This window comes from Cyphomyrmex costatus, unplaced genomic scaffold (assembly GCF_001594065.2).
Source record: "Cyphomyrmex costatus isolate MS0001 unplaced genomic scaffold, Ccosl1.0 scaffold69, whole genome shotgun sequence".
Classification (NCBI taxonomy): Eukaryota; Metazoa; Arthropoda; class Insecta; order Hymenoptera; family Formicidae; genus Cyphomyrmex; species Cyphomyrmex costatus.
Genome location: NW_017280255.1, coordinates 937,282 through 958,483, shown reverse-complemented (window position 1 = coordinate 958,483; position 21,202 = coordinate 937,282). Strand labels below are relative to the sequence as shown.

General features: G+C 35.3%; 2 protein-coding genes across 2 annotated transcripts in view; both read left to right on the top strand.

Moving 5' to 3' along the window:
• Nucleotides 1-7,022, top strand: part of LOC108780290 (TWiK family of potassium channels protein 7) — a 50,884-nt gene extending 43,862 nt beyond the window's left edge. The window contains exons 3-5 of the mRNA XM_018547941.1: nucleotides 5,541-5,746; nucleotides 6,163-6,451; nucleotides 6,742-7,022. Coding sequence (XP_018403443.1) covers nucleotides 5,541-5,746; nucleotides 6,163-6,451; nucleotides 6,742-7,022 — 776 coding nt within the window. The remainder of the gene's footprint in view (nucleotides 1-5,540; nucleotides 5,747-6,162; nucleotides 6,452-6,741) is intronic.
• A 9,803-nt stretch (nucleotides 7,023-16,825) lies between these two features.
• On the top strand, nucleotides 16,826-20,483 carry Ube2g1 (ubiquitin-conjugating enzyme E2G 1). Its single transcript, XM_018547885.1, has 4 exons — nucleotides 16,826-16,970; nucleotides 18,886-19,265; nucleotides 19,353-19,475; nucleotides 19,795-20,483. The coding sequence occupies exons 1-3, from the start codon at nucleotides 16,925-16,927 to the stop codon at nucleotides 19,431-19,433; spliced, it is 507 nt and encodes a 168-aa protein (XP_018403387.1). The 5' UTR covers nucleotides 16,826-16,924; the 3' UTR covers nucleotides 19,434-19,475; nucleotides 19,795-20,483.
• The last annotated feature ends 719 nt before the right edge of the window (nucleotides 20,484-21,202 follow it).

The following is a 21,202-nucleotide window of genomic DNA, read 5'->3' as shown; positions in this document are numbered from 1 at the left end:
ACTGAAGTACTTCATCCACATCAGAGACCTGTACAGATTCCAAAAGTATCTGTACATCAATTTCGGGTGATACAAACGGTGTGAAAGTTTTAGAATACTTTTTCATGAATACAGCTGATAACAGAGCTGAAGCCGGCTGTTGTAGTGAATTAGTATTCGGAGAGCTTGGGACGCGAGTTATAAGTCTTGTTAGGAATGCCAAGAGAAGATCTGACGGTTCATTGTAGGCAAATTTGTTGAATCCTTTAAGAATTTTATTCATATCCTCGTTTTTATAATTGCGCATGAAGTAAGTTAGTAGACGGTCTTTCATGCGAATCGTATCTTCATCAAACTCCTGAGGAATAACGGCTGAGAGCAGCATTCCTATATCTATATCTTTTTCAAGCAGATGATGCATATACTTTAAGTTCGAATCAAGGTAAGTTGGAACCGTTATAATCTTCAAGTGATGGTATATGTAAGACGTAGAACCCTTTACGACCATTTGTACGTCTGAATTCAGAATCTTGGTTAAGACAGAAAAGACAAGTGTATAAGCGTCATTGCCAACGGGATCTTTCCCAATTGAATCCCAATTGTTACTGTCGATAATATTATTTCTTGTTAAATCATACAGATATCTGATGTCTTCTTCCAATACAGGATCCTCACTAAGATTTGGTAAATTTATCAATATCAAACCAAATAGTTCTTGCGACAAAGGTAGTTTTTTTGTTTGTAAAGTATAAATAAGCTTTACAAACACCGGACCAAGAGCTTTCTGGGTGATATTCGAATCTTCATCGTATCCTATCATTTCTTCGTTTCTAATTTTACTTGTTGAGAGCGTGTTTAAATCAATGTCGGCGAGATAATTAAACGTCTCAGATTCTGTTGATTTTAGTAAAGTATTTAAATCGATTCTGTTTGATTCTAACTCATTGACTAAGTATTTAGCCGTACATTGAATATAAGATGGTAGATTTTTTATCAACGATGACAGTACAATACTTGTCTGTTGATTCTTATCTGTGATGTCTAATTTAGGTAAAATAGGTAATAAATTGTACATATAAACCATCTTCTTCTTAAGAAATTCATAAAGCGTTTCCAAAGACGTATGTTGTTCTTCCGTCAAATTATTTTCACGACCGTAAAGCAAGTATGAGAAGATGTAGAGTATGTTATCACGGAATGTCACTGACAGTTTTAAATTCTCTATCACTGCAGTCTTCTTACTTTTGACATTTGAAGGATTTTGATTATTTGTTAGTTGATACTCATAGCTATAGCTATATTGTCCGAACGTCATCGGATTCAAAGATCTTCGTACGACGCCGAAGTCCGAAAGAGAACGTAGTAGAACATCGTTATTACTCGATTTGTGCCGAATTGCCTTAAATCAAAAACATTATTATACTAAATTACGATTTATAATAGAAATAGATAATTATATTATACAAATAAAACTCATGTATACAATTTTATTATTATCCCATTTTAAGATTATTTTATTATTTTGATTATTCTCACTTACTTCTTTTTTTAATTTTGTACGGTGCTTGCTCTGAAAATAAAAGAAGTTAAATTATTACTACATATTATTTTACTTAATAAAATATAATATATAATTTGTTTTTAAAATTTTTAACAATTTTAACAGTTCTCTCTGTTTTAGTCTTTTATACGGATTATCGAAATTATGATATATATGTATATAAAAAATAATTGTTAAATATTGTTTCTAGTATTGATATTTTTGCTCAAATGTTAAAAATCTGTGTTGACATAATAAACTTACTGCCGCAAATGCACATCGCATGAATGCTGTTCCAATTATGAAGACGAAAATAATAGTTGTTACATGGTTCACTATCATTTTGCAGAAATTTATGGCCGAATCGGGCCAAATGGAATTGTATAAAATATTCGATTGTTATTTATACGTGTAAAACGTTTCACATTACACAATATTTCATTAGATTTTAAAATTGCTGCGTCTCGCAGCGCATCACGAAGACTAAGGTAAGTTTTAACGGGGGCGGTGCCTTTATATGGAACAACAATTGAATTGACATGGTTAGAATTATATAGGTGCGTGTACACGACCGCCTGCTGAGAATGAGTAACTCAGCAAGCGCATGTTATTGCTAACTGATAATTAAATTTTATTGTTCCATACGTTGGTATTCCCCTCCCACTAGTTCCTTCGATTTGGTTGGTCTGAGCTGTTGCATCGAGTGAGATGAGATACGGTTATTTGATTTATTATTCTTGATACCATCTTTAAACGACCCTGATGTTGTATTACTTTTATATTACAAAGAGATTATTCTACTACTGAATTTCTATCGCAGAATTTAATCCTCGGATTGTCATTCGATTTAGTTGTACAAAATATATACTTTTCAAAAACTGGATCGCAATACATTGTGACAGATAGTATTTAGTAACCACACATGATTAGCCGCACATTTTTTATCACCAAATCATATGTCGTTGCTGATGTTGTATTACGTATAAAAAATGTATCGATTCAAAGTTCGACCATTCAATAGTTTAAAAATTAATTATTGTACGATTGTAGAAACAATATAAATATTTCATGTAGGGAAATATAGACAGAATAAATACGAATGCTGGAAAAATACAAAAAAAATTGGATCAGTTCGTTTAAAAAATTCGCTCATCAAAAAAAATCACGCTTTGCGGGTATTGTCATTGGTGCGTCAAAATTTCGTTGGTTTCATTGTTATCTCACGGATTGTTTTCAATATCTTTTTGAAACGATTGCTTCCCCGTGCTTTGATTCTATGCAAGAGCTGGCGTACTAAAAATTGTTTATTAAAAATAATAAAAATGGTTTCAAGATCGCAGAAAGAGAACTAGTTTCTAGTTTCTACGTCATCCTTTGAGCAAATTTCTCTCAGATATTTATGCGTACATGAACATTCGTGTAAATCAATTTTTTAATATAACGTTATACAAAGTTCTTACTATCGCAATAATTGTGATTAACTCTGGTATATCCAAATTAATAATCATCGTCGTATAAGTTATTATTATAATCATGAAAACGTATAAGATAACGCAAACAAACGCTCATATAAATGCAACATTTAACATGCGACACCTTATAGCCTTATTTACATGTACAATCCATTTCATATCTTTTTTATAGACGTAGACATATAGTTTGAAACAAGATACTCCTATAGCTGATACACGCGACAAAGCTCACCGCCGCTCTCCTCTGATTGAGCGCGGTATATTTTTACTCGACTGGCCAATAAAACCGAAGCTGACAATCTACTATGTCCTCTAACAAATGACAACAGATAACGCGCGACCGAAAGGGTCACACCGTCGTGAACGATAAGGTGGCAGGACAATGACGAATAGGCCTTCGCTGGATGGTTCGCGGAGTTTCCGTGGCTGCAATTCCATCGACGATGCAGCCGGTTGCCACTATCATATACGTACCAGGGGCAATTCCGATAGGTGATCCATTATCTTAAGCGGCATCGAGCAATCGATTCGTGCTGCATCTCGGCCGAGCGCTTTTTCAGGTCCCGCCGGACTTTCGCGCACTGCAACGGCTCTCTTCCACTCTCTTCCTATTGCCGTCTCTTTTATTCTCCGTGTATACGTAATTTTTTTGGATTGACTTGCGAAACGCGCGCACAACTGCATATTGCGCTTCTATGCTGCTTCCATCGCTCGTCCATAAGGTCGATCTGCCGGGATTGGGATTGAACGATGCGCAAATACGGCAGCTCCGCGAGAGAGCTAAAAGCTCACGCGTTTTTGGAAAGGTATCGTTTTTCTCGCATTTCCGCGGAAAAATGAGCTTCTATTTATCCTGCGGAGATTAATGACGCTGTTTGTCGGCGATAAAATAGCTTCACAATACTTAACGTATTATTCTGTTTGGAAAATAGGGATCGTGTATAATCAGGATTTTACGTAAAATATAGAGTTTTAAAGCTGCTGCTGCTGTTTTACTTCCGTAAAACTTTCGCGTCATGATAGTAAAATTAATCGATGTAACAATTTAGACATACGAACATACGTTAACATTTTATTAAAAGCTTTTGGCCGTACATCTGCCGATGTATAAAAGTGACGTTTTTTTACTCTTGTACAATAAAAGATATTTTATGAGAAAAATGCTTCGGAAAATATATGAAGTCTTATGATTCTGAAATGGTACACCCTCTCTTTTAGCAAAATCGCATTTTACTAAAAGATATGAATGGGTATTTATATTATCGCACACACATACACGCGATATAAATGTACTAGACTATAATATAATATGTATTTATATTTTTGTGAGAGTAATATTTTTTATGACAGAAAGTGCATCATCCGTTTTGATAATTTGTTTCATGAGAAATTTTCAATTAGCAGTATCATAAAAATTTTTTTATAACAAAATAACTGAGGTAATGCTAGATGTCAAAAGTATTGACATTCCTCTCTGGCAATATATTGTATAAATATCGCTGTTTATTTCTGCAAACTTGTCGAGATAATGATTAACTGTCATCAGATAAATTTTACATTATAAATCAGCAACAGGAAAAATAGTTTTTTTTTACCATAATATATGTAGCTTGTCTCTCTTCCTGCATCGCAGCGATACGGGTCAAAATTTATTAAAGCTTCGTATCTTGATCAAATAACGCTTTTGATTGTTTTGCGAAATTGAAGAAAAACTCTAGTTAGATTTTTTACCGTAGATATTTTTATTCATCCCGGGATAGCAACCCGATTGGACGCTTCTGCTGTACTATAAATTCCACTGCTCGATTGCGAGAATCGCTTGTGGAGATTACGATTGATCGACGTTTGCCGAAACTTAAGCTTTTACGATACCGAAGAAATTCTACGAATTTTTACAAACGCTTTATGTTCCAACTTTCTGAGCGTGGGCTTTGCGTTGACCTAGATATCGATTTTATAAAACTTAATCAATTTTGATTCGGGATATGAATTATAATAAGAAAACTTATGCCACAGAATTATTTCTGAGCGAAATCATTGGAACGATAATAAATTTGATCTTTTTTATTCAAGATTTTAAACTTACCCGCTGACAGAAATAATCGCTGAAAAAGGGAATCTTTTCCGTATTGTATTCTACATAAACTCACCTTAGGCGCGCTTAATTCGCCCATACACGAATTATACATATGTGCACACACGCGTCTGTGGTCGCGTCTTGTGCACACATTTACATGCACAAATCAATTTACTCATGATTCCACATTACACAAAGTTCTTATTACCACAGCGGTTAATTAGCGTAAGTAAACCACCGCGAATATTATCCCTTAAATATCCAGCAAGCTAACATTGCGAGAAATTAACTACTGCGAGTTTATCGCTGTTCTTTTCCATCGTAATATCGCTACGGTATCGTATGCTAGAACGACTCTGTTCAAAAGAATTAAATGCCGCGGAAAATGACCACGACAGTATACTTCCTGTACCGATTATATCTTATCGATTTCTCGATAAACCTAAATTTCTTTTCTATTCTGTGTTCACAGGTTGCGGAAGTATCACGCCGAAATCTACTTGGGGCAAAGTTGCTACAATGGGTTACGCCTGTCTTGGGATACCCTTGACCTTGGTCTACCTGTCTAGTGCGGGAGGTCTCTTGTCGAGATGCGCCAGAGGCGTTTTCACGCGAGCTCTCTGTTGCTGTCTCTGCTCGAATTGCGGCTATTGTTGTTACGACGAGAGGCGGATGCAGGTTAGCGATGACATGCTTCGTTGAAAATTTTTCATCGTTAGACGATAAAAAATTTAATCGCGGATGTCAGTGATACGATCTTTCTCCCTTTGAATAAACTGGGTATGCGTGATGGCAAATGCATATGTCGCATCGTCTGTGTCGGCAGGATACGCGTGTCCTGTTGACGATCGATAAGGATTAATCGTTGCCGTACCATTGATTGGTTATTGTTAGAGCGCTATTCAAATAAAATTGGATCAGCCTTCGAAATCCCCGGCACTCGAAACACAAGAGTGTAAACGATGTTGGCGTTCACTCGAAAGTGTTGCGACGCAACACGAATGTAATTGGTACACATGTAGAATGGTCATTCTCGTGTGTTGACATGCAGATATGAACGGATTTTCCATTTTTGGGTATTTTCTCTTATGTAGGAGAAAGAGCGACGGATGAAAAAGAAGCGACAGCAGGAGGAGCTCGCGCAACAGCAACAGCAACAGTTACAGCTGCAGGAGCCCTTTTACGTTCGCGCGAATGCATCGACGTTCAATAGCACCGTGGAAATCAAAGCTAGCCCGAAGGATGAAGTTTCGAGTCTTGGCTCCGGCGACAGACCGAACGTTACCATACTCGCGCCAATCAGTATCTGCCTTGGTGCGATGCTGTGTTACATCATCGCCGGAGCATTCACTCTGCATAAATTGGACGGTTGGTCATTCATAGGTAAGTTCCCCATTTATGTCGGTAAAAAAACTTCATAAATTTAGTGTTTAGTGTTGCGTTACTTCTCAACGTGAATTCCAATAGTTTTTCATATAAACGTATATATTCGATAAGAGTCTCAAAGCATTTAAAAAAAAAAAATAAAATGATCGTTTTCCTGTATTTGTATCAGATTGGCATAAATTCTGCGACGTATAATATATGCAGTTTATGTAAACATGGTATATGTACTAGATATATAAAGTTTATACTCTCTAAAAGCTAACGGCTAGCGCTTCTTCTACATTTAGATGCGAGCTATTTCTGCTTCATGAGCCTGAGCACTATCGGTTTCGGCGACATGGTGCCCGGTTCTTATCCTCGCCACACCCTCGCCACCTCGAGAAACGTGACGGTCTGGTTTTGCTCCTGCTATATAATGTCAGGAATGGCCTTGACGGCGATGTGTTTCAACATCCTCCACGACGAGATTGTCCATCGGCTGAGTCACCAAACAGACAAACCGGAGCCGGTGAAGCCGAGCTCGTCCGTAGATGAGCTATCGACGGATCCGTTCGCTCTGACCTCGTGACAATTTCCGTCGGGCAATCTGTGCCACAGGAACGGCACCGACGAGAACAATATATGTGGCACGGAACCACCCACCAATATATTCGCGCACGAGAATGAGATCAACATCCTAAAAGACACCTTCAATCAGGTAGACGTTACCAGAGATTGCAAACCGATCCTGAAGCTTGAGGATCATGTCCCTCCGATCTCTGCTGTCTATATGTTGCCCAAGGTCGACGAGGAGGCCGAGGAAAATACGGAAATGTGAAACTTAGATGCGGATTTCCGGAGAATGACAGTCTGGCGACCTGCAGGTTCAATCAATTGGAGATTATCTAGCAGCGTTTTTATGGCTCGTAATCCAGATGGATAGGTATATATAACATGTTATATATGCTAAAATCGTGTCAGATTGCGACGGAAAAAAGGTTTTGTTGAATCTATTATTAACGTTGAATTCATAGTTAAGACACGCTAACTTTAACGAAGTCACGAAAGTAACGGTGCTCAAATTTTATATTTTTGTTTGATTTATTAGAAATATAGATATAGTGTTATAAAATTATTTAGACATGAATTTAAAAAATTTAATTATTATTTAATTTCATTGCTGAAGTTACTTACTAATGTCGTTTTTTTGTTCGTGATAGACGCGATTGTATATATAATGTTTTTTACACTATCTTAATATATGTATTATACTATTTGACATGTCTAAATTCAACGATTAATGATAGAATCATTAATACGTTTCCATTAGTAATAATACTAATGAGCGTATGCAGAGCGTTATCTGGAACACATTCGAAAAATTGAAAAATGATAAGCGCTTAAACCGTTAATGCAAGTAGGACATCCTCCTTGAAATCGACGTAAAATAGATTTCGTTTTCGCTCGTACATAATAAGAATAATAAATTAATGTAAAAGTAAATTCAATATTTTAATATTTTTTGATACCAATTGTTTGATTATAATTATTTTCTCTTCATCTCGAAACTTATATCACGATAATTGAAATAAAATTGTGACAGCGTGATTCAATATTGAAATTTTCGACTTTTATATTAGTGATATTAATTTTTATGATAATATTTTTATAATTATGCGTCTTGTTTTTGTATCTTACATGAGTTCTAAATAAGAGGCATCTAAAATAGACAAAATCTCTCAAATTTATGTGGTAGAAATGTCTTGAACTTCCATAAATATTGCTATGTTAATTTTGAAACGTCTTTAATAAATATTTGCTGGATATTCCTAAAGTATGAAGTTACTACTTTTACAAAAGGATGTATGTACCAAAAAGATAAAATGCAAATGGTGTTGCCAAAATTTTACTTTACGCAGACTTTATGCTAAAGATACAAATTAAAAATACATAACGTTCCAAGATACAGACGTACTATTTAAAATCGGTACTCGTAAATGCAGTCACTTTGCGTCGTGTAGCTTAAACTAATACGGATTAATTAAAGAAATCACGAAGAGTATAAAATTTCAGAAGCCATGAGTAATTATCTATTACTAGTCAGACATTTGCGTACCGACATTAATGACAGGAAATTACGTTTACGTCGTCGATAAAATGAATAGAGTAAATGACCGGCATAAAATAATTTCCCAAGGGGCAATGGTGCATTTCATTCGCAACTGGTACGCTGTTCGTGCACGGGAATGTTGAAACTCCTCTTTTATTTCCCTATCTTCTTTATTCGCGTCACGTATACCGTTGCTGTTTCCTAAGAAAGCCGTGGAATCGGCTGAAAAATTGATATTTCTTCAATATAAATAACATCTTAAAAAAACACAGTGTCTTAAAGAATGTTTTAGATACTTCATACAAAAACAAGATACTAATATAAAATTTTGAAAATGTTTTAACATAAATATAAATAAAAAAGATGAACACATTAAATGTATGCATGTATGCATTTCTAAACGTAAATTTTGAATATTTTAGATTAGATCTTCTCATATTTGTGTTGTGGAAGTACTTTTACCATTTCGTTTTACGATCCACTTTTGCGGAAGTCTGACTTATAGTAAAACAACAGATCCGGCAACGACCTTTGACGAATTAACATATTTTCTGAATAATAACATCATAATTCATGTAACTTTTAAAGAAAATCACGACAAAATTTTTCTTTTTTACGAAATTAATTTCAGGATTTTTTTTTATTATAAATTAATTTCCGATAATGATTCAGTTTACTCTTGATATTGATTTTTTAGTGAACATGGAGCAAACTCGTTTGATTATGAGCGATCTAAGTGTTCCCACGGATTTGAGCATAGCTCACCCGTTTAATATTCAATGAGATTTCGAGGACGTCCTGGCTTGCGAACGGCGACCGACTTAATGTTTCTACACGCCTACTTAGATAGGGACATGTAAGAATTTTTTATATTTCCGTATTTAAGCGTTCACAAAGTAAACGCGTTCTTGTCTGTAATATAACTAAGCTATCGATCCTTGCGTCTAGCTCAGACAGATTGAAGGTACGCGGTTACTCGCGCGCGTACCAGTTTATCGATCGATCTGTCACTTTTCCTACGTCCTCGCAATTCTACCGAACTGTAATTTCAATCACACTGCCGTACGTGGAAAGCTGCGAAGATAGCAGCCCGATTGTCGGTGAACAAAGATTACATTTCCGGAGAATGGTATGATAATTGAAAGAATGTCGCATTCAATGGAATGAAGGAATTATTTAAAGATATTGACTATTTGAATACGCAGAAAGAATCTATTAATTGTAATGTTTTAATTGTAATGTTAACTCAGCGTGTTAAAGAATGATCATTTGTTCAGCGACAATTGTATAGTGAGTCTTGTAATATTGTAATAATAATTAGCAATGTGTTATTTGTTATACTGCCATCTGGCTGGACGCTAGAATCTATGAATGAATGAAATCAAATTCTGTGCTCAAGAACAATAACTAAGGTACTTACGGATAGGCATTAATCCCTAAGGATATTGCGTTTAGGACGACACACTATCTCTGTTCTTTCATATTAATACTCGAATAGTCTACGAGAAAAATGCGTAAGCAAAGCATAACTGTGAATTAGCTGTAAATGATTATTTTTGCTGCGTATGGGGCGACCTATGTGCGTGGCGATTAATATTATGAGCACGCCTATGTTGCCACACATTATGAATATTCTTTACATATCCTTACGCGGATATAGATTATATATAATTTAAAATCTATAATATAAAGATAGAATAAAATTCATGTTAAATTAAATTTAACTTGTATTTTTTTATACTAGATAAACTTTCTTTGCGAGTATGATGTGAAAACTGCGCCGAACTGACGCGAAACCTTGTCACGCACGACGCAGAGGAATGAAATGGTTCCAGAGCGATTTAAAAAAGTGTCCCTTCTTCTGTTTCCTGTAACATATCATACAGTATAAGGGATTTTGTCGGCCGTCTCTTCACTTACGAGCGATCGTACGTACATCAGCTCGATATTAAAAGCGCCAAGTGAATCGCTGAGAAGGCTGTAGGGCCCCGTCGCGCCGTGCAGCTTGCAGGCGAGAGAATTTCGTACGGTGTCTAATGACAATCGATACTGGCTTGAGCAGTTGCTAGAGTTATCGTTATCACTCCGTCGGTGATTCGATGGAGGGTCGTGGCCGGTAGCCAAGACAAACTTTACTTTGGTGCTCGTACCAGGCCATCCAGCCATCGATCCAACCCGCTCGTACAAACTTCCTCACACTCGAGTTCGAGTCGAAGCGGGCGCTTGCTCCAAGCTGGCGCTGCGGCGATTTGTTGCGAGAATCTATTTACAACTTTCCATATACGTCCCCGTGTACGCGAGGAGTCGTGCAATAACCGCCGGCGTGTCACGATTGCGAATGCCGAAAGAAATGCTTAAAAGTTGGCCGCCGCATTTCTTGGTTAAAGATAAGGTACTTCGAAAAAAAAGAGAAAAAAAAAGAATGATACCGCGCGATTGATATTTTGCATAACGCTCTGATTAAAGTTATATTAATCGATATTCTTGTATGGTACTTAGGACTTACGGTTTTTTTTAGTCGTGCTATTTTAGATCACTTTTAATTCTTTCGAAGTTTCCTCTCGAGATAATAGACTCATTTACGAGGTGAACTTGTGAAGCGAATTAAAGTTTGACGTAACTTTTCACTGCAGATATTGAATTCGTTAAATGTAAGTGAATTTGGCTACATCAAAATAGCATATATGTATCGTATCGTATCATCATTTTGCTACTCGAGACGAAGAAAAATTTAAAATAATAAATATGCGCAATCTTGCATTTTTCAAAATGATTTAATTGATGTTAACTTATTATCTAGAGAGAGAGAGAGAAAGAGTTCTTAGTATTATCTCGATATTACATGATATTCTATGCCATTTCATAGAAATATTGTATCATTTTCAATAAGAAGAAAAATCTTTTATTTCTTTTTTTTATTCTTTTATTCTCCCATTATTATTTCTCTTTATCATTCTTTGATTTATTTGATTTACATACAGTTTTCTAACAGATTGTGAAATAAGAATGCATTATCTCACAAGCATTGTGGTGAAAGAAAGCATCCTTATTTTCTTCAATTAGCATAATTACTTCATTACAAAATATATAGCAGATTGTGGTTAGTAATTTTTTACGTTCATATATAACGCTGTCTATGAGTCTAGAACGAGGTCCCAGCGCGGCAAAAGTCCAGACTGGATTCTCTCCTTTCACCGGATTTTCTTTCCTATGTAGCTCCTCATCTTTCGCCCTTACGTTCCGGTTTCCTCTGTCGTACTCCAGGGAAATATAACCGAGTTCAAAGCTCTCGATGGTCGACACGAAACTTTAGCGCGACAATTTTGCACGAGAAATATCCAATGAAAGTCAAACTCCACGGGATTCAGCCTCATTGGTGCGTTTCAACCTTGGAAAAAAAAAAGAGTGAAAGAAAGCAAAGCCAGCCCGACCTTCCAACAACCGACTTAATGGAATTAATGGTTTTCTGCTGTCGCCTTACATATTCATTCTGCGCGCGAATCAGCCTGTGAGCCCGTCGAGTTTTCGAAAACTTCGGAAAGTCGAATCTATGTCTCTTGATACTCAATTGCGCTTTTACCGAGGGCAATTAGTGTTCTTGCTACTTCTGGCTACTGTCATTTCAAAGGACCTGAGTAAAGTACTACTAAATTACAGCAAACTCACTTTGCATAAAGTTGGCAATATTTGATCAATGTGCTTATTTGTAATTTATTCATCTTGTTTTCTTTGTTCTCATCTTTTATAGCTCCGATATCTTTCAAGTGACAAATTATTAAATGCTATTTCTTTATTAGAATAAAATAATTGTTTATACATTTTGATTTAAGGCAAACATTAAATAGATAAGTGTTTGCTACCCGAAGAAATCATTAGCGTTACTGCTGAAGTCGGAAGAGAAATTGTAAGAGAGGAAATCTCGAAGAGATATTCCAGAAATGAAATTTCTTTTACAAATGTCTGAGTTGCAACAATATTCTGACGACAATTCAACTTCTATAATTAATGAAGTAACGAGATTTGCTTCTGCCGTCCTTCTATAGTCTTATACAAAAGTGTGCCGTGTCTCAGTAATGTAATATTTTAGCACAAACTGATATTAAATCCAATCAAGTGTATCTCTGATTCATATTTTCGTCCCATCTCATTACAACAAACTTGTAATTGTTTATTACGTTACTGTTATGCCAAAGTAGCGAATATTTAAAGTAAATATTAAAGTAAATATTTTTATTTACGCCTTTATAATATTGCGCTATTTTTTAATGAAATAATGCATAAATTAATTGAATCTTCGAGCCTTTGTTTGTAAACCGAGTAAATCGATATATACTGCTGACATTAATGAAATATTACTTGTACATAGCATTAATATGTCACTGTACGATAATATTATATTAGAATTTATTGTTAGAATGCGTCAAAATCCAGTTATTTCGAATCGTATTCGTCATGACTCGCTTATCGATCGCTTTCACTGAAACTCACGGTTGTAAATATGATACTGTCCTAGAATGTAATAGACGTAAATGTGGAAAACTCTTGTTATTATAGATCTTGTTATTAAACAACAAAAATAACTTGAGAAATTTTCCATTATTGTAATACCAATTTATTTATTTTGTTAATGTGAGAGAGGAAATTAAATGTTGCAAATATGCAAGAAATGTCCATGCTGGATTTGGATTTATTTTATTCATGTGATTAAGATTATAATGTTTATAGAACTTAAAGAATATTCATTCTTGCTTTATGTTAAAAAAATGTACAAAAATTTTGTATAAGATACATTTTTATTTTCTACATAGAGCGTACATATATCAGAAAGTATAAAGCCGAGTTTGTCTATAGATATTGCAATAAATAATTGTTTTCTCGCAAAATTAATGGCGTTATCTCTGATTTACAAAAAGCTTTAAATGAGTAAATAGTTTTGAAATTTCTAAACTATTATATTAGATTTTGGAAGAGAGAAATATAAGATGTTTGTTAAGTAACGTACAATGCGACAGTCTAATCCTTTTCGTGTTTCGCTCATAAATCATCTCAATAATTCTTTACGCGAGCAGAGGAAATCTTAATAAATGTCTGATTCTCTAAACTTCGCGCGCGTCGTCGATCAAAACAAAGTTTTCTATACGCTTATAGCGACCTGCTGTGTCCGCGAATTAATCATAGTTAAAGTTTTCCAAGGTTCGCTTATAAACTCATTTTTTCCGACGATCATGCATTCCTGAAAGATACACAAGCATCTGGAACGAAGTTCTGGAACGAAGTTTAATATCTTCATCTTGATAAGGTCTGACGATGCCAGAAATAACGCACAATTTTACCATGTTAAAAATTTTTTCAACGGAACAGATTATTTAATAAATATCCAAGATGTAAAGAACCAAAATGTCAGAAAGGCACATATAGGCGTACACACGGCGGACATACTATCGTCTCTCTCAAATTTCACATTGTATACCAAAACTAAACTTGTATTCTGTAAATAGCTGTGAGGGCGAGTAAGGTGCGGAGTATTGGCCGACGAAATTGTAAAATACAAAGCGAACGATTTGCTGGGTATTGTACGTCTGTATAATCATTTGTCAAGCAATGTATCCTACGATAGGAGATAATAAAGAGGACTTATCAAAAATTTCAGTGAATTTTTATCAATATACTGTCGCGTATTTTAATTTTCTTTTGTATACGCAATGTATGCAGTTACATCGTAGATAACTTTCTTTAAGAATACTGATGTTCAGTAGTTCGTATTTAAGGTAACTTTTATACGTATATTTTATATTCATATATATGTATACATATATTTTATATATATGTATATATACATATATAATATATATTGACCTTGATGAAAATTTGTCTGATTAATTTTTATGTTGTATATAACAATAAAATAATCAACCTTTTCATCTTCGGTAATATTATACGTTGGTGTAACGATCTGTGTCTAATCGTTAATCTTTATTCGTTTCATTCGTTTCACTCGTTTCACTCGTACATAATTTATCTTACCACCAATGTAATATTAGTAACTCTTATCGTAAATATACTGCCAAGAAGAAGTAAAAAATTTTAACTCTTGGAGATCAAAGAAAAGGTATTGTATGAAAGCGGTAAGAATAAAGAATTTGGAAGTATAGACGTTGATCATCGATCATTTCAAACATAAAAATCGTAAATTTTATTTTATATATTCGTATATGTGTTACATTTATTAAGATATACGAAAAAATTATTCATCTTGACACAAAGGTGATTTCTCCGAGCAATACATCTCGCTCGCGAATACAATTTGCAGTGCAGGCGGTACTGAATTTATAAAGCCAATATGCTTCAGACCTATCGATCCAGTGATACAACGGGATTGAAAATGATTTCCATCTTTTATCGCCGTAATGCTGTATAATTCGATATGAGGCCTAATCACGCGATGAATACTAATGTCGTTCGGAGTAATTAAGAAGCAACGATAATAGTAATAGAAATATTCTCGTCAGTGAAAGATATCATATGATAATAATGCATATATATCGTGATTGATATATGACACAGTAAATTAAATTACCATTCTACTAAGAAGAAGAAGAAGAAAAAGAAGACACGACTTCATAATTAATGCAATAGAATGTTCTCAATTTAAAACGAGAGCATTAAACTCTGTCAATTCGTGTTCTATCAAATGAAATAATAAAGAAGTTATATATAAGTATCAAAGATTTTTATTTGGTTAAATAACGATGGAAAGAATAACAAAAAGAGATAATAATTTTGCTTAATTTTAATGAAAATGCTAACAAAATTGTTTCAAAAATTAATTTATTATATTGTTAATAATGATTAACTATGAAGAAATATGCATTAAAGAATGTATTAATATATAGAGCTCTTGTTTACATGTTTGGAATTTTCTTTTTCGATATATCACAATATTTGTTAGTATTCATGAATATTTCAATCTAATGTCAATTTATGGGGAACCGTCTGAATTTCGCATTGCGTGATCATCTCCATTTCACCGTCTCATCTCAATAGCACAATAGATAAATCTGGATGATAGCATCGAAGCGATACAAACCTGCATGGACGTAACATCAGCCCGTGCACATATTCTGGATGCCAATAAGTAAACAAACCGCGGCGCGAAATGGAATCGAAATCGGGCCATAAATCTCGAATGTAACCGTGCGAAATTGCCGAGAAGGCAAAGATACATAACCGTCGATCCTCTTTTTATTTCTATTCTTTATTCCTTTTTTCTCATATTGGGCAGATTCTTTCTCGCTGTAGTGATGAGCAGTATGAGTTTCTTTTCTTTCTTTCTGCTAGAAACTAGAGTGCATACTCGAATCTTATCACCCGTCATAATAATTCCCGAGAAAACATTTTACATTTACTACGTGAATCTCATTTATAGTATTTCTTTTATTTTCCATAAAATTATTGCAATTGTGTTACAACACAGATTTCAAAATTTTACTATTATTTTAATTCGATTTTTAATTAAATTAGTAATTAAATGTAATTAAAAATCATAATAAGACATGATTTTTTTATTCTTATCAATATTTTACTGATTTTTTTCATTAAAATAACATTTCGCGTTATTGCTTGTTAAGCAATATTAACATTTTATTTTATATATTCTTCTATTTAAATAAATTAGACATTTATAATTTTGATTATATAATAATAAATTAAGAAATATAGGAAATAATTAAATAATTATAATATATATTTATTATATTACGCACATTTTTGTAAATTATATTTAGTAATTAAATAAAAATATTATTTATATAAATTCTATTCGTTACAAGTTCTGTTTAAGCAAAATAAAATAATTTAGGATTATAATTTTATTTTAGTTTAAAAAAAATCACAACACGTGTTTATTATTTAGTTCTTGTGTCAATTTTAATAATAAAATTCATTATTCTAATTAACATAATATATATAATACATACACATTATATTGTTTTGCACGCCTCAAACCTGCACTCTACAGTGCAAGCTCGAATTATATTTTGCAAGTATTCATAATCGATCATTATAGATTTGAATATTTTTATCGTTTGTCGGTACAGTTGGAATTTTACAATTCGCTTCACGATCACTTTTTTACCAACGTCAATCTGTTTTATTCACGGATTGCCCGAGTGTTTCGTTTTAGTCAAAGCTTCGGCCGATTATCGCTCGGTGCAGCACCGCCAACGCGATGCACAGGCCGGCGCAGAGCTCGGGACGGAAGAACATATGTTTAGCCAGTGGCGCATGCGTGGTCACCGCTTCCGCGACGTACCTAGCCATCTTTCCAGTCAAGCAAAAGTGATTGTTTTCAGTCTTAGTCTTATTTAACTGAACTTTTATTAATGTCAGAGCCACAGTCCGCGCTGTTATTACGGAAACAATTAGCAGGTACAATGTGAGCGCGGTGCGAGTGTTAAGTGCGTTTGACGGAAGCGCGAAGCGCGACTGAACGGGGAATCCAAGTCGTGTGACTCGCGATTTCCGAAGGACTCGCTGCCGTCGTGCCTGGCAGGCCTGACGTGCCTCCACTGACGGCCTCGCGCTCGTCCTCGTCGGAAACCGTCGTGCTGTGAAACCCACGGCCGCATTCGCCGCTCGGCACATCGTCCTCGTCGCCGGCTCGCTACGACCGCGCGCACGGGGCGTGAAAATCAATACGTTCACCCGCGGAGAGTCGTGTGTATGCTGCGCCGTGAATAACGTTAACCTAAGCGGCGGCGTAACGTCGCCCCCTCGTCCGTCGTCCACGGCATGCCGCAATAATCTTACAACTTCGACTTGTTCTCCCTCTTCCCCTCCGCTCCGTTTCCCCCGTCGCCGACGAGTCGATCGGTTCGTCGCGTGCGATGTTCCTTACACGGCCGCGACGACGAGGACGAGGAGGACGAGGACGACGTCGGTGTCGAGAGAGAGAGAGCGAAGGCCGATCTCGTCTCGTGCCCGAAAATAATTGCAAGCCTCGTTATTTATAGCGTATGCGCGTCACTGCCGTCGCGCACATTTCTCCTCATGAGCGACGGAAAAAAACATCGAGTGGAGAAGCGCGAGCGACAGAAAATAAAATAAAAATAAAAAAAAAAGTAGGAGACACACACACAGTACAGAGATAGGGACGAGCACGAGAGCGAGCGAGGGAATGAGAGAGAAAGAGAGAAAGAGGGAGAGAGAGAGAGAGAGAGAGACAGAACCGGAGAGAGTGCGAGAGAAAGAAAGAGAAAGAAGGAGGGAAAGAAGGAGCAAGCAAAAGCGCGCCGTGCAACGACCATCGAAGGTCAGCCGCCTTCGGGCCATGCTCCCCTGTTCCAGACGAGATCGACGCCACGAAAAATGCTTCTCGGAGTTTCGCCTCTCTTTGTGCGACGTAGGACGGAGTCGAACTGCGTGCGCGCGCGAGAGAGAGAGAGAGCACCGTCGCGTCAGTAACCTCGTGCTTCATCTCCTTCGCGCGGAGCACGTCGGGCTGACTCACCGCACCGCGCGCGGTTCTCTTGTGGCGGCGATCTCGCACACGGGCGAACTTAACCTATACGCCGCGCGTCCCATCCTGGACACGCCGCACTGGCTGCTCGACGCGTCCCGTGCATCCCGGGATTCGCAGAAGCGTAAACATCCGCGCGTGCACGTGCACGCGCGATTGCGATCACAGATCACTCGCTCGGAGATGCTGCTTTTTCCCCCTTTTTTTTTTTATGCTTCACAGAATCGATTGGGGAACATAACCTAGACGCTCTAACGTTCTCTTCTGTAATCTGTCATTGCGTTTGCGTCATATTTATTTGGAACTTTTATCACGGTCTTGATTATTTATCTGAAAACACTGCTCTTTTTGTATTTTTTTCTCGCTTTCGAACAAATTTTAAGTAATAATAAGTTTAGAGAATGATGCTGTCAAGGAAGATTGACCTATGACATTTAAACGGAATCTATTGTTGTTCTGAAGTGTCTAGTGTAGCTCAATACACACAACACACATAGACACAGTGTGAAATGTACTTGTAGAGGATAATTTTGTAGATCTTTTTTGGAGCAAATGTTCTAATATGTCTCGCTTGATTTATAATCTTTCATATGTATATGATTATATAGATATTATATAATATTAGTTTTTTGCTTAGTTATTTTTTTTCTTAATTATTATATTATTTGTTAAATTCTTTGGTAGAACTTAAAAGTTTCTTTATATTTCAATTTAAAGTTTTTTTGATTTCTTTAGAACATAAAATATCTTGGATTATTACAAAGCACAATTTACAATTGATACTTGTTAACATTATATAGTAATATTTTTCATTCTCTCTTACAGAATTAAATAAAAACCCAGTAGAAGGGTTTTCTGCAGGCCTCATAGACGACAATGACATATATCGGTGGGAAGTACTCATTATTGGACCTCCGGATACATTATACGAAGGCGGTTTCTTCAAAGCACATTTACAGTTTCCAAAAGAATACCCACTTAGGCCACCAAGAATGAAATTTATAACCGAAATATGGCATCCAAATATCGACAAAAATGGAGATGTTTGTATATCTATATTACATGAACCCGGTGATGACAAATGGGGATACGAGAAAGCTTCCGAGCGGTGGTTACCAGTTCACACAGTCGAAACTATTCTGATAAGTGTTATTAGCATGCTTGCAGATCCTAATGATGAAAGCCCTGCTAATGTGGATGCCGCCGTAAGTATCTGAATATATTAGAAAATATATTACATGTATTTTTTTTTGGTATAAATAACTTAATTTATTCTTTTTCTCTTACTGTAGAAAGAGTGGAGAGAAAGTTACACGGAATTTAAGCGAAAGGTGGCGAGGTGCGTGAGAAAGAGCCAAGAGGAGTGTTTGTAGGGGATGAACAAATATTCAAATGGAAAGACTTATTTAATTCTGGTAAGTTTTATCAAAATAATTATTAAACAAATGATTTTATACCTATTATTTACGATGCGAGTAATATTAGTAATGTTAAACAATAAGAATATCATATTGGATTGTACATGTAAAAACACAATCAATAGGAAATAGAAAAATGATTACAAATGTAATATATATGTATGTATATACATGTATAGTATATACAAAATCACATCGAATTATTTAAACGTTAAAGGTTTAGCTTTGACCGTTCTGGGCTTTTATTTCTTCTTTCCTATTAGCAATGTTGTGGTGGATAATTTATATAACGTATGTATGTGATGTATTAATGCAGGGAAGCCGTAAGCACTGTAAGAAAGATACCGACGCTCAGCATAAAGCTAACGGATAACAGTGCCACTAAAAACGGAAAAAGCCTGACCTATCCTTATGCAGAGAGAGAAAGAGAGAGAGCAAGACAGAGTGTGTGTACGAGAGAAAAACTCATGCCGCTCTATCATGTTTATTAAATCGCCGCCACCAACGTACGATCCGAATTCATTGAGATGGAGAAAAGAGATACACACGCAATTCACCTTTTACATAATAAACAGCTAAAAAAAAATTAATTTACACGTATACATAAAAATATCATCTCTGTATGATTATTACCTTAATATTAATAGTTCTTATAAAAACTTAACTCTCCCCTGCCCCTCCTATGCTCAAGAATGATCCTGAGCCCCTTTGGAAGGAACCTTGTAATTTAAAATATGTTTACGTTTATCTCAATAATAATTCCTTAGTGTGTCGTTTCGTATTTTCTTACTTTCATAAATATATATATGTATAAATAAATTTTTTTATAAAACCGAAGACGGGACACATGTAACAATCTTGTAAAATGTTTATTGAGAATGGACTACATACAACACATGGTATGACATTGCGGTGAGAATAATTAAAGCCGTGCGTACATGCGGTAAATGTAAAATATATATTAAATTTTCATCGAACCGTAAGTTGCCAAAATAATTAATTCTAATTCAAGTGATAATAATGATAATATTATTGTTAATGTATCAATAATTACAGTTAGTGCTCGTAACGTAACATATATGTATATGATATGGTATTCACTCTTAAACTCGTGTGCAGAGTAACGGCGCTTTCCTTACGAAGTAAACTTGCGGTTCTTTATCATCATTACAATGAAATTAAAATAATTCTTTCCTCTTAGGAAATTCGTTCAACTTAGTTGAAATTTCTCGTATAATTCTTTGATCTGGTTATACATTATTTTATATTGTCAATTAAATCTTCAGACATTGAAACAACGTCTATGTTACATTACACCTGCTCTTTTCTCATCCATTTTATTAATTATTTTTTACATATTTTCTTCTCAGAACATATAATGGCTGTATTCAAGCTACTAACACTGTTCGTCGAGTCACTGAATATGATTGATCGGATCTATGATATTAAATATGAATTCAATCGTATTCAATTGCTTAACGAAGAAGCTAGTTGCTTTGTCAGCTTGAACACGTTCACTAACACAAGTAAATTGTATGTAGATTATTCTATTACATTACATCTTTATTTCTCCATTATTCTTATTTATATTTATTTACAATAACTTTCACTACATAGAAAAAAACATTTTTACAAAATTGTTAACTTTCTGCCGTTTTTAGATTATAATAAGTATAACATATTTATGTGATATGAGTAATAATAATATATTTTTTATTTATATT